Source organism: Oreochromis niloticus, linkage group LG18 (genome assembly GCF_001858045.2).
Source record: "Oreochromis niloticus isolate F11D_XX linkage group LG18, O_niloticus_UMD_NMBU, whole genome shotgun sequence".
Classification (NCBI taxonomy): Eukaryota; Metazoa; Chordata; class Actinopteri; order Cichliformes; family Cichlidae; genus Oreochromis; species Oreochromis niloticus.
The window spans coordinates 9,537,003-9,552,035 of NC_031982.2; the positions used below are offsets into that span (position 1 = coordinate 9,537,003).

The 15,033-nt window shown below is 38.9% G+C and overlaps 1 protein-coding gene across 1 annotated transcript; it reads right to left on the reverse strand.

Moving 5' to 3' along the window:
* Positions 1–9,991: 9,991 nt before the first annotated feature.
* Positions 9,992–11,624, reverse strand: rgs5b (regulator of G protein signaling 5b). The gene is made up of 5 exons (XM_003453281.5): positions 11,500–11,624; positions 11,290–11,376; positions 11,123–11,184; positions 10,859–11,022; positions 9,992–10,747 (listed from the first exon to the last, which is right to left on the reverse strand). Exons 1-5 carry the CDS (start codon positions 11,541–11,543, stop codon positions 10,571–10,573), a joined length of 534 nt encoding a protein of 177 aa, XP_003453329.1. The 5' UTR covers positions 11,544–11,624; the 3' UTR covers positions 9,992–10,570.
* Positions 11,625–15,033: the final 3,409 nt, after the last annotated feature.

Genomic DNA, 15,033 nt, shown 5'->3' on the forward strand with positions numbered 1-15,033 from the left:
TTATTTATCAGTTAACTCTTACCATTATAAAGAGCATGATTATTAAGAAGCAGACCAGCTGGATATTTTTTGGGTTAAATGTACATATATGATTTTCCGTAAGATTAGACAAAGAAAAGTAAAAAGTAAGTAAATAAACATAAAAATTCAGGAATTCAAATTTTACCACATAGAGACAAACGTTCTTGGGTGAAAAAAAAACAATATTTGCTGAATAAATTAGACTGACATGTTTCTTTTTTGTAAAAAAACAAAACTAACTAATGATGTCCCAGCAGATATTAATTTAAACAAACAGAAAACAATAACTCAAATTACCTCTCATACAACTGAGGTATGGTATGCAGAAGAGCAGCTACAGTAGCAGCAGAGCACACTGGGTGCCACTCCTGTCAGCTAAGAACAGGAACCGAGGCTAAAATTCACACAGGCTCACCAAAGTCAGACAACAGAAGATACTAAAAATATTGCCCGGTCTGATGAATCTTAATTTTTGTTGCCACATTTAGATGGTAGGGACAGAATTTGATGTAAACAACATGAAAGTGTGGCTCCATCCTGCCTCATACCAGTGATTCAGGCTGTTTGTGTGGGTGTAATGATCTTTTCTTATTTTCTTAGTACAAAATGAGCATTATTTAAACACCAAAGCCTCCCTGAGTAATGTTGCTGACCATGTCCATCCTTTTATGACCACACTGTACTCATCTTCTGGAGTTCAAGGTGGCCTCCACAGTCACAGGAGATTCATATCACAGGTGTGGAGCTGACTAATCTGTGGATCAGCTGTGTAATGCTGTCATATCAATATAAACCAGAATCTGAGGAATGTTTCCAGGAACTGAAGCAAAGGGGAGTCAAACCTGATGAAATAAAAAAAGATGTGATGAGTGGTTTTTTTTTTGGTTTTTTTTAGATGAGCTGAAATTGATAATTTTAGAATGAATGAATCAATACTGAGAGTTGGAAAATGTGAGTGGAGCTGCTCATCCTTTCACAGCAGGAGGAGATAACTATCGCCTGAATCTGCAGCTTTTCGTCTTTAAAGAACTTTGGGACAATTAACAGCTAGAAGGCCTTTTTATTTCCCTGTTGAGTTGCTGGAAACCAACAACAAAGCCAAAAAGAGAACATGTTTTAATTTAGAAACTGTAAACATTTGCTGTGGGAAACAGAGTGAATGATGACAGAGTGATACAGAGCAGAAAAAGGTGTGGGTGAACAATCACAAACAAAAACCGTTACCTAAAAATCTTTCATGTCCTCATATGCACCTTATACAGTGTGATAGGCCTTCTCCACAGATTTGAGATATTCTGAATCGAACTGTGCAGATGTGCTTTGTCCTCAACTGGAAAGTGTATTAGTTCTGTTTTGAACTCAGTCACACCATTTCCCCAGCAGGGGGCAACAGAGCTCTTTACACGTTCAGGAGGAGTCAGCACACGGCAAAGTCAAACGCTCCCAATAAATATGAAGCGCACACGTTCTCCATATCCTTCTTTATCACTGTATGCAGCTTGTCTTTCACTGACCTGTGACAGAAGACACTGTGTAATTGTTGCGCTCTCTGTGTCAGTGTAAGGCACACACTAACTCTCACTACACACACACAAACATAGACTTTATTTTTTCCACGATGCCAGCGTCTGACTGCTGTTTTCTGGGGACTATTTGTACTGGCATTTGAGATTGTTGTCTTTAAATTGCCTCATTTCAGGTATTTAAGATCTTGCTCCGTGGGTGCGTCTCCTCCAGAGATAATAACTAGTTTTGTGCACCTGCCATCTTTTCTAAGCCCTTACAGCTGGTGACATGGCCCTCACGTGTTTTCATGTCACAAGGGTTCACTCTGGTGCTGCAGGTAAACAACCAAAGCAGCTTGTGTTCAGATGAGATGTAACATGAGTAAGAGAAAAGATGCAGGTGCATTAGACACTTTGTGTCTTTTTCTTCTTATGTTTCTTTTATGTTGCATGTGGGTGTAGTAGGAACAGTAGACACACACACAGCCAAACCATTTGTCTTTTTAAGCCTCAAAAGTGAACACGTCACAGTTTTACACACATTTTCTTTCTTATGTGACATCAGTGTCTGTTTACTGATTTTCATTTTAATGAAAAAAATGCATGAAAAGAGCTGGAAACCAACCTCGGTGAGGCTGTATTCAGTGGGGAATCTTCTGAGGGATCCTGAAGGAAAAAAGCTAACAATCAGCTGTGGTCTGATAAGTTAGCCTCTTGGGGTAAGTTCTAATGTATCAGGGTTTCTGGGGTGTCCTGTGGGTGTCCAGATAGCAGATATCTGGGGCAAGACTCCATAGAGCACTGATGTTTTTTTTAATAGTCCAAATATGAATGTAGATAAAATCAGACAATAGCTAGTGGTTTCAAGATTACTCCCTGCACAGACCTGCATGCAGCCAAAGGCCAGACATGCTAGGTATACACTACCCAGAGTACTAAATGACTACATATGGAAATTTGTAAGATCCCCATTGATAAAATCTTATCCCCTGCTCACATATTCTGTGTACTCATTTGAAGATAATAACTGATAAATAATAACTGATACCAGCTTCTCAAATGTGAACATTGGTGCTTGTTTTTTCTTCAAGTCTCTGAGCCTTTGGTGGTGTTTTTACTTTTTTCTGAATCATTAGAGGCCAAACGGTGGATTAGTAAAGACTGATAATGAGTGTCAGGTAGCTAAAGTAGTGATCAGTTTTAGTTCCCTGGAAAGCAAGAATTTAACTGCAGTTTAATTCTACTGAGTCATGCTGTGAGTGCACAAGCAAACAGAGGAAGAAAGCAGGCTTTCTCTGAATCTCTGTCATTGTCCTGATTGCTGTTGACATTTTTTTTAACCTTGCACTGGGCAGTTTTACTAGTACACTGTGTCACATGGGTAAAAAGGAATCAGCTGTTGTGTTATCTACAAACTGCTGCTCGACGTGCAGACTGACACGAGATCATCTGCTTAGGCACATTCGCTGCTCTTCATAGATCAATAAACACACAGCCTGCTGCGTTTGTCAAAGCAGCTGAGCACAAAGCCGATGTTCCCACAAACCCAATTACCTTGTCACCGTGGAAGCCACTCTACATAGTTATTGACACGCGCATTTGCCAGCGTTTCTGTGGATGTGGTTCACAGTCGTGAGGCTATACGTCACAGCGCTTCCTGTGTCTTTGTCGCGCTCCACAGGGAAACAGCCTTGGAGAATTGCTATAAGCAGCACAGAGACTAATAGCTGCATGCTGCATTTATAGAAAGCTGCAACAATCAGTTAAGTTTTCCATCACTTCAGGTAGATTTCATTCAAACTGCTTATTAATTTTCACGTGCCTCTTTGAATTTTTCATGGTAAACTTTGACCTTAAACGCTCAAAGAGTATGATACACATTCTTAAGTCTTCCATCCTTGTGGTGAATAAGCACAAGCACAACAACCAATATGTGACACATGGTCAGAAAGTGAAGCCAGTGAAGAAATGCTTTAAAACTGGATTCTTTCTCATGGTCAGCGAGGGGCAGTTTAGATTTGATCAAAGTCGGAGAAATTTAGTATTTCAAAAAAGTTTATCATGTCTGCCATTTAGAGTGAAATACATGATAAAGTAAGACGTGTTTAATGACCAATGTTCCCACTTTGATTGACAAGTTGCCTCCATGTATATGTGCAGTTTCTCCAGTCAGACATCTGGTTTAGTATCACAACAACAGTGCGATGTCACAACGGTGACGCCATGCGGATGTTTCGCATTGCAAAAGTGAGAACTACTGGCTCAAAAATATTATTATTATCATTATTACTTGCAAAATAAGTGTACGTGACAAAGGTTTTATGGTGTATAATATTCATGTCAGTGATGAAATTGAAATCAGAATAATGCACCTAGCTCACAGAACAAATGAAGGAATAACGAACAAAGTAAATCTTTTTATTATCTTTTTACTACGATTGTGGGAAACAATGATAATAAGAAGAAGATGACAAAGATGAAGAAGAGTAGAACAAAACATTCAAGTCACAAAAAGTGTTGTGATAGTAATGTGTCTCATTTCTGGAAGGAGTGAATCATAATGTGCTATCAGGATGTTTGGTGAAAACTCCATATTCTCTGATAAATCAGAAAGACAGAGCATCCGTTCAGTTTATGGTAAAACCACAGAGGAAGTATAACCCAGGCTTTACAGCACACCTTGTTTATGATTTGTATTTTCTGCTGTTTTTGCCTAAAACTGCTTTCATTTTGATTTTATTAGCATTTCAGTAAAAAGGGGAATGCCATCAACAGCATACCGGATACTCTGACACTCATACGTGTAGCAAGTTTAGGTCTCCAGTGTGACTAACTTGCAACTTTGGACCATACCAACAATGCCATGAAACCCTGAGGAGTCAGTTTTCTAGGAAATGTAATGGTATAAGAACCACATTGGGGTTTACCTCACTTAGATAAGTCAGCATTATTATTGCTAATGACCTCTGTGCTTTAAGTTCCTGCTGGCTTTATGTATGTCACATAATGAAATAATACAGAACACATGTTGAATTATGGTCTCATGTCTCAGTCTAATAGTCCATAAGTGTTTATGATGATTTAACAAGTGGCCACAAAGTACAAAGCAGTTTATTTGCAGTAGCCTATTTTCTCCTACTTTACAAACCAAATAAATGGAAAAAAAAAAGAAAAGAATGTTGTGCTGGGTTGGTCACCTTGGTAACCTGATAACCATGCCTGCAGCTCTTTGTTTTTACACCACTCCAGCGGGTTCAACCTCTGATGGCAGAGCCATTAATCACCACTCACACAGCAAGTATGTTTTAGAATCAGCATGCTGACTCACTTCCAGCACAGCACTCAGCGCTCTAATAATCCGGTTCCATGCTCTAGCAGAGCTCCACCTCTTTTGTTCTGAATTATGTTTCACCTCCCTGACATTAAAAGCTTTCCACTTAAAACGATCCGTGCTTTGGAGACACTCATACAAAAAATACCTGGTGAAGCCTCTCCCGTGCCAGCTCATCCAGGTGTGTGATCTATATGTGTCAAGAGTCTGTAATAATTAATAATCCTACATGCTTAGTGAACAGATTGCAGACATATAAACTGAGCCTGTTGTGTCTGTTTGATCATATATGCATTGCATCATTACAGCCAGGGTACCTCTGGTCGCAAAACCAGTGAGTTTCTACACTGAGTAAAGACGCTTCATGTAGGGAATTAAAATGCGTTACAGATCCCGCTGACATAATTTGAGGCCAGCAAGTTTGAACTCAGTCCAGATTCCTCAAATCCCTCATGTTCTCCCTTAACAGTGGTCAAAGGGCCCAGCCAGTGCATATGGCGTTTGTTATTGCAGAGTTTTGTCATTCATTTGCGGTAAATACTCATGTTAGTCTTTACTTGTGAATCCGCTGACGGCCAAAGCAACTTTTTCCCACCTAAAATCAAATAGATGTAGAAACGTGAAGGAGAAAAATACTGAAAGCTTAAGAAGTTTAAGAAGAGTTTTTACCCATTTGATGATTAGACTAACATCAGGTTTTTATGTCTTTAAAGTACCAAATATTTGTCTGAATATTGATAGCATCTCTATCTGTGCACTGATGAGCTGTGCTGTTTTCACTCTTCCAACCTTTTCACACTACGATCATTGTTCTTACAATTCCATTCTTACTGTTCCACTCGTCATGTATGTTTACATTTTTAAATTATTGTTTTTATTTCACTTTTCCATTTTAGTTCCTCAGATGCACTGAGGAGAGGGTGGGAAGATTTTGCCAACACAATTGCCTGAAAACCATCAAAATTACATTCACAAACTGTCAGAGGTGTCGAATTAACTTTAAAATAAATGCAAAGTTCAGAGTCGAGTTCTCTGTGAAAATTGAGCTCTGGGGTCACAGCTGGAGCGACCCCAATCACAAGATGATATCAAGTTTTGGTTTTGCGGTTAATGATGTCCCGTTTGGGGCGGGGGCAGCTGTAGCTCAGGAGGCAGAGCAGGCCATACACTACTTGGAATATTGGTGGTTTAATCCCCGACTTGGCCTCCAGTTTCCAGTCTGCATACTTGAGTATTCCTGGGATAAGATACTGAGTTGCTCGCCCATGCGTTCATCAGAGTATGAGTCTGTGTGAATGTTGTCTTGTGTGAATTGGTGTGAACGGATGAATGATGCATGTTGTATAAAGCACTGTTTAAGAACCATTTACCATCTTCACACCTTCTGTGTTATTCAGATGATGTGTTTTATTGTAAACTGGTTGGGGGATTAATTTCAAAACTAGATGCGTCTCTATGAATTTCAGCAGTGTTTTCTTTCAGATTTGTGGGAATCAGAAAGATCCCTGTCATCACAGAAAGATTTAGCCCTGCACTCCATGTTTTCGGTCAAGGTCGCTTCCCTCGCCAGATTGGTGACCTGTCCGGGGTGTATCCTGCCTCTCCCTGATGACAGCTGGGATAGGCTTGAGCCCCCTCCGCCCGGCCCCACCCATCACGGCCCTGAAATGGAGAAGCGGAATAAAATGTATGATGGATGGATCGATTACAGGCTGTGGAGAATGATAAATCTGATTTGGACATGCTTTTTACATTATTACACTGAAAATGATTTTGTGAGCTTCTCTTAAATCTGAGTGGCGCATCTTTGAGTGTATTAGCTTAGCTGAGGATGGGCTTTTTACAATTAATATCATTTCTTTGATGAATGGTAAATGTCTTTCTAACCAGGTAAAGAAACTGTTTTATCAAATTGCTAATCAAATAATAAAGAGGATCTGTGTTTTATTTTTCTTTGTTAACTTTTTTTTAAACACACTGAAAGTAGCAACTAGAAACAAAGTATCGATCCTATTGCACTAATCTGATATCAATACCAGCATTAATGTCAATACTATTGATATTTGATTTGATTCAATCTCTATCAGTAATATTTGAAGCTTCTTTGCTCTTCTACTTCTAATTTCTATTGATTTATTTTATGTTTATTGAACAGCTTTAGTTAGTTTCAGATTTCTAAACTAGAAATTAAGTACAGATGACACCACATAATGATTTCTGAGACTACACCCATCTTCATCATCAGATCTAATTTTTTTTAAATCTCTACAACCGCAGCTGTAAAGTTTCCCAAGTGCTTTTTGCAAACTTGTGACGCAATCGTAATCTGTCAAAATCTGGCCACAGACGAGCAGGAAGAAACAAACACAGGAACAGGCGAAGAAATACCACACACACACACACACACACACACACACACACACACACACACACACACACACTCTCTATAGCACTCTGCGTAATAGATTACTATCAGATTAATTGTACACAGCACGATCTAGAGTTACTGAAACAGGCCCTACAACTTTCATATCACTGACGATTACTCATTTATCGTCACTAAAGAAAAAAAAATTGAGGCATGAAGGTATTTCTGGCTTTCATTTAATACAACATGATTCATCTTAACTTTCTTTGTCCGCCCATCTGCATGCAAACACATGGCAAAAAAATGTATTGTTTGGGTCACAATGCACACGTATTCCACACCATATCGGTTATAGCCAGAAATGTGTTACTTAAAGTTCTAGTTTTTTTTTGTATCTCTTATTTTGTGCACCAAATATTGATCCTAATACGTTAAAAACAAAGTAAACCTCTCTCTCTGTTTTGATAACAGATTTTTTAATTCATTCATTTTCCACAGAAGTCCCGTCGGCCCGTATGTATCTACTTTATTGGATCTCTATATACTTTTTTGACTAAATTAAATTAGATATAAATCATGAATGTCCACTCAGCAAAATATCGTCCACAGGGTTGAATTCAAGTTCATTAATACTGCTGAATACTGTATGTAGGTAAGATGACGTGTTACAGCATGAGGAACAGTTAAAAATGATGTCCATCTGTTCCATGACATTAAGACGGCAGTGTTTGAGTTTACAGAGACTGAAAAACAAATGAGTTTTTCTCCATTTAATCTCAATTACTGTACGTCAAGGCTCAGAAGAGGCTCTTTTTACTCATCACTTCTGGGTGGAAGTGACACAGAAAAAGAGGGATGGAGTGGAGAGATAGCCGCTGTCTTTTTCCGTGAGTGGTGTTAATGACTTCACCCTCGGCGTTTTAGTTGCCATGTGTTTGAACAGGAGTCATTTGTTTCAGCAGGACAGTGTAGGAAGGGGAGAGCGACGAAGAGCTGGCGCTGATGGATGGCGGCAGTATGAAAGGATGAGCTTGATTTACCGAAGGGAGGGGAGGCTTTTGTGACTCACAGGGCCCTAAGGTAGGGCTAGTAAACAAACCTGCCAGTGGAGGTAGCTGCTGTATCCATGGTGACCATCCTTCACACTCAGATGTTTCCCGGGAAAACGAACTCATGTTTTGGACACAAACACATTTACCGTCCGTTATGGGCTTAGCATTTTACAACATTTTGCTTCAAACCTTTTATGAAAGCCTAATCTGCCTGTTGACACAGGTGTAAATCTATTAATCTTTAAACAACAGTCTAACATTTTGGGATATCACTAGAGTTTATTGGATTGTTGACTTTATACAAGAAATTTCCTGATCTTTAAAATTTAAATCAAAGCTCTTGTCTCGTTTATGTAAATAGGTTAGCTTGACATGACTTCCGGAGATGCTACCAAAATAGGTGCTGAAATCTGATATTTCCTGTAATGTCTGTTGATGCCACTCTCTTGAATGGGAAACATAGCAATACGTAATTGTTTAATCTTTAAACAGTAATTGTATGTGTACGTGCTCATTTAGTATATTTTGAATGAGCCAGGCTTGCAATTTTATCTTTCTAGCCTATATGCTAAGCTAACTGGCCACCGGATATAGCTATATCCATCAGATAGGATGATCTTCACATCTCAAAATAGGAGTCTATGTTTTTTAGATTTACATAGACAAGAAGTTTAATGCTACTTTTCATATGGGTATTCTAACTATAATCTGCAGCGTACAGCTGAGTAGCCTAGCTTAGGATGGGAAACATAAACAGCTAGCCTCTGTTTAAACAGCAAAATCCACCTTGTAGAACCTCCAAAGTTCATTAAAATATTTTAATCAATTTTTAAAAAATTCACAAAGCAAGCAAAATGTAAAATAAAACACAAGGTGACATTTTGTGTGAGACGATTTCTCTCCCTGGCAAGGTGGGAAGAACTAAAGCGAACCGGCTGCTGCCTGCAGCTACTTTTTCTACAGTTTTGGAGTTTGCCCAGTTTTCACAGAACAGGCTTTCAGTTCTTAGAGTCCCCTGTGTACGTGACCGTGGCAACAGAAAATGAAACAGAGGTTAACTGGTGGGAATAAACCTCATAAAAATATATTAAAAACAGCTGTTTCGCTGCCATTCTTCTTATTTTTATTTTCCAGGTTCTTGAATCTATTTCAAGTTCAGGCCAATTTTGAAAAAGTGGTCATAGGAAACTTTGATTGTGTGTGTGTGTGTGTGTGTGTTTTAATATAAAATGAAAATCTCTTTTGAAAAACCTGGATGTAGCCTCGTAACTTTGTATGGAAAAAAAAATGTAATGGATTTAAATTATACTGTGGACGTCAGTGGATTTAGGACAAAAATATTTCAGTTGTATGTGTTTTTACGTCTCTGTGCATACTGCTAATACTGTCTGCCTTTTATGTGTCACTTGGACCTTTAATCTGACTCTTGTGTTTGTGACTGTATCTGACATTTCCTCTGGTGATTAATAAATGTATTTATGCATCTACCCACCTTTAGTCTGGTTTTACACAAACACACGCTTTTTACATATCATCTAATAACTGTTACCTCAGAGAAAATGAGGGGTCATCTTGCCACCTATCTGTGAAGTGGAACAAGGCCAGTGTAAGTCAGTAAGATTTACAGTGAGCACCAACCAGCCTTCTACTCTCTTTTTCCTACTGTGACTAACAAACTCCACCATCTCTACAAATGAATTTCCTCTGGAACAAGTTCCTTTCTCTCATGATTTTTTTATTCAATGCATTTACTTTTCCATACAGTACTCCAGATACTTCAAAAAAAAAAAAATACAATGTAAAAAATAAAATAGGCAAATAAATACAAAACATACAGTTTTCAATAATCAGCAAACTTTAGCTTCGTAAACATTTATTTTCAATAAATAAAGAATAAATAAGCATTAATGCTACACAGCAGTATGTCTCCTAGTGGTACTTTTGTTGTGCAACTCATATCAGAATTTTTTTAGTATCCCCTTCATGCTGTCTTTCATCCAGTCTTTTATGCACACTACATGTTTGCCCTTAAGAGGCAGACATTGCCTGCAGGTCAGCCTGTGTCAGTTCATCCTCACAGCCTCGCAACTTCCGCCTCTCACTCCGATGTGGAATCTCTGGGCATCTCCGGTCTCTGAAGTTATTCCACAACCGGGCACGAAAACTCCTCGGACTGAGGTATTTATTCCATCTAAAACTTGACAGTTTCCACTGTGCGTCAGTCAGCTTATGTCCTTTTGAGGAGTAATCGCATTGTAGGGCAGTGTTTTATCATTTTTTATCTTCCAGTCGTTTAGCCCGTCTTGGTTTTCCTGGTGAGCTCCAGGTATGTTGAGGATTTGAGGAAGCGAGGGTAGCAGTCTTTCTCCATCAGGGTGTAGATTTTAGATTGGGCCACATCGAAACAGGACTGGCTGGGCTGCTCCATGTTCTCTTTGGTGATCGCTTTGGTTGCATGGTCGAGATTTACCTGTAGACGGGACAAGGGAAAACAGTCAATTGATTATCGATAGTTAACAACAAGATAAGAGAAACCAGCAGTTTGATAGAGTGTGTCTAGTTCTGCTTATCAGATATTTACCTCACGGGGTGCGTCGGAGCCGATGAACTCATCATAGATTTTCTTTGCCTTGCTAGCTAGTTTTGAAGGCTTAGTTGCTTTGTAGTCTTCACATGCCAAGTAAAAGGCAATGTTTTCCTCACTGAACTCTGACACCAGGAATGCTCTGAAAAGACACAGTCCATCTGGAGAAAGGAGAAAGAGGAGAGGAAGAGTTAACATCTCATGGAAAGCTCAAAACTTATTCATTTAGATTTACTTGTGTGAGTGATCTGGTGGACTTACTTGGGCTGGTCAACAGATTGTCAAATGATTCCTTCCATTTAAGAGGCTCCTCAACATTAAACCTGCAGAAGCAGAGACAAAGTAGTTAGGAAATGTTCCCACAGTATCCAGGATTCACATGAACTCAACTGAAGTGCTGAAAAAGAGATGCTGAATGAATGTCTTACCTCAGTTTGTCACTTTTCTTTGAGTGCCCAGTGATGCTGTCTGACTTCTGTAGCAAACTCCCAAACAGAGCTTTCAGCTCTTTTGCCCTGTTAAAAAAAGGAGGAAAAGTTACAGTTAGATTAATCCATCCTGTATTTTCTACAAGTGACAACATCATAATCTCTTGTTTAAAAAAGAAAAATCTCATATAACATCCCCACATATCTTACCTTTCAAGGCAGGTGATAGGCAGCGAGTCGCGTCCTCTGCACATGATGAGTCGTACAAAGTGGTTTACAGAGCCGTCTTCCTTGTTCTAAGTGAGTGAGCTCTCAGCTTGTCTGCTGTCTGTGTGGGAGTGTGACTTCTTATAGGGTTTTCCACTCTGTGACATCATGCCTCTTAGCCAATGAAATGAGATGTGGGTAGATGAGGAGACTCCTCCACTCAGATTTTTCCTCCTGGCTTTACCTCCTCAGAAATGAGCAGCGTTTGTGACTGAATTACTGCCCAACACTCTGTGGTCATCCAGGGTGTGAGAATGCGTCTGCGTGGGGTGAAGGGCAGTATGTTAATGCATTTCAATGGTTGTAAAGGAGAACCAGACATTCTCACAAGGACAGAAGATCCCCTAAAGTGAGAACATTTTGACAGTGTTGATTTTTGGGTCAACAGGCCCTCCATACGTAAAAGGCTGCCCTTCGGTGCTTTACAAAATCTGGACTGTATTCGTGTCCGTTGGTTGAGTAAGGTACAAAACAATATATCGGCTTATTATCAGTGAATAAACAGGCTTGTTTATTTTTAATCTAATTTTACAGGTTTTTACAGAACAATGTTAGCTTTGTCTGTTTATTAGAGACAAAAAGTATACAGAAATATTATCATCAAAAATTACTTATGCATAATTTAAATTCTTTTTCATGACTACTAATTTTTAGCTTTTATTACTGCATCTTGTGAACCACTTTATTAGGTACACCTGGCTGCTGTTGCTGCAGATTTGTTAAGATAAACTAGAGATGGTTGTGTGTAAACATCACAGGAGATCAACGGTTTCTGAGATACTCAAGAACAGCCCATTTAGCACAAACAACCATGCCACATTCAGAGTCACCTACCTCGCCTTTCTTGCCCATTCTGATGCTCAGTTTGTGTCCACATGCCTAAATGAACTGAGTTGCTGCCAAGTGACTGGTGATTAAATATTTGTTTTAACAAGCAGTTGAACAGTTGTACCTAATGAAGAGGCCAATAAGTATATGTTTACATATACAAAATATTCAGTATCTAGATATCAAATATAAGTGGAGTGCAAGTAAAATAAGTAAAATGTACACTATATGAGATAAATAAGGACCACCACCCCCAATTAATTACTCTCATAGTTTATGCTTTGACTTTAGATTTCTAAGCTTTTTAAACACACGTGTGATACGTTCTCTGTCCACGATAGAATTGGAGGGAAATGTTTTGTCAAATATTAGTCTAGAGTATAACTGAGTGAAATGACCCCAATAATTGGAGGCAAGTAAAAGAAGACCAAGTACCGATAGTGTCTCCCAGGTGAGGGTTAGGCTTTTGATTATTAATGGAAAAATAGATAAAGAATCAATTATAAAACAGGAAAAATAAACTAAAACTTATAATAAAAGCATGTAAATGGTTTCAATACTAAAAATAAAAAAAAGCAAAAATAAGTTTTCTCCTCACTGTTATATAAAATAACAGCAATTATTCCTTGGGACCAAAAGTCCTGTATGCACATGTTTATGCACTTCATTATCTTTTCTCGATGGAGGGATCATTTAGCTTTAGCATGTGTCATAGAAAAAACTCGCCGTCTGCACTTCCAGCTTTGCCTGTCTTTTCTTACCAGGACATGACTAAACAGAGGTAATTGTCTCTATATATAGCCCCAGGGTCTAGAAAAAGGTTGGTTATTCAGTCCGAGAAATCTATCTTTGGACTGGTAGGGGAGCCAGCAAACAGTAAACTCCACTAATAGCTCATTTCTCATTGAGTTTAACCAAATGGACAGGAAGGGGAAAGCAGCCAGCCGGACATGAAGGCAGAAAGTTCACTGATAGTGTCTGAGCCACCTTCCTCTGGCGGCAGCCACAAACAATACTTTCCCTGTAATGGGCTGCTTTGTCCGACACACACTTCGGCCTACACTAATGAGCTTCTCTTCTGCTTGTTCCAGTGAAATACAATCTACGTTCCTGCAAGGAAAATGTACAAAGAAGAGGCACTCATTCAAGAAGAGCGACTGATTCATCTCCTTTTCGGTGCTGTAGGAAAGCAGCATTTAGTCATCTTCAAGAACAAGTGTAAAAATGTATCAAGTGTCGCAGTTACTGCTATAGAGTATGCTTGGTTACAAGTAATAACTTTTTCCCACATATTTCTCCCTTTCTCTTTTAGCCCAGGAGGAATCTAATGAGAATAAATAAAGTAAAGTAGAGACTTAAAGCCAGAGATATGATAATGAACTGAACTGAACCAAGGATCTTAAGCTAACAATATAAAGAGTCTTGAAGCGACTGATGTTGCGCTATATAAATAAAATTGAACTGAATTAAGCCTTTTCAGTCACTGTGAACGTGTCTTAAATACACAACGCTGAGGTGGAGTTCAGTGCCTCGCAGTCTCACTCTTGGGTCAGTGGTTTCATCATGTTCTTTAGCTGAACCGGTGGAGCCTTTTGTATGTGATGTGATGCAGTGTAGATATATGGTATTGTAGCTTAAAGGACTTTTCAAAATGCATCAAATACATTCAGCAGTACTGGATCTACAATGTGCTTTGTGTTACCTTAGTTCAAGGCAGTGATTACTCTTTAATGTTACCTGCGTTACATATATATCCTTATGTAACCTTTTACATCCTTTTGTGCCTCTCCTTTTTGTAAACAGACAATTCGCGATATGGAATGATTCTCCATCAGTGACACAAGAGATGATACAGTTGATGTTATATCACTGAAAACTCAGAAGTTATACAAGGCCTGGATGTGTCCCCGCACCTATTAAAGTCCAGTGACTCAGACACACAGAGGGCCTGATCTGATCTGAACTTCTTGCATCTGTATGTGTGTCGTGTTGTGATTATTGCTGTTGATGTTGTGTGGGTCAAACAACGGTGGCACAGACAGACAGACAGACAGACAGACACACACACACACGTACACACACACACACACACACACACACACACACACACACACACACACAGGGTGATAGAAAGTGGCACAAAGATATTACAGTCAACAACGTGATAAAATTAATGGGCCATAAACTTGTGCAAAAACTGGGTCATTTAAATTTGATTTTATGAAACCTGTCTTGTTCCTCGCCATTCATCTTTCACAGTCAGCAACTCTGTCCCAGTTAGGTCTATTGTTTAGGAAGAAAAGCATATGATTTGGTGCGATATTAAAGCCTTTGTGCTTGAAAAACATAATAAGGATATTTTGGTCAAGGCAAGATGAGACTATCCAAGTGTGTCAATTTACTGGCAGACTAAAATAACATGACACACTTATTAATGATTGAAATTGTACACAAAATGCATGTGTTATATTTAGACCCCAGTTCAGCAAATTTCCCAGTAAGATAACTGGATAAATCAGCATATGACATAAATAGTACTCATCGTTTCATTATAAAACCTCTAAAACCATTCATATGAGTTACCTACCCAAAACAACACATCGTGTAGAGTGTTCACAGCAGAGCATTTAGCATCTACAGAGATGTTTT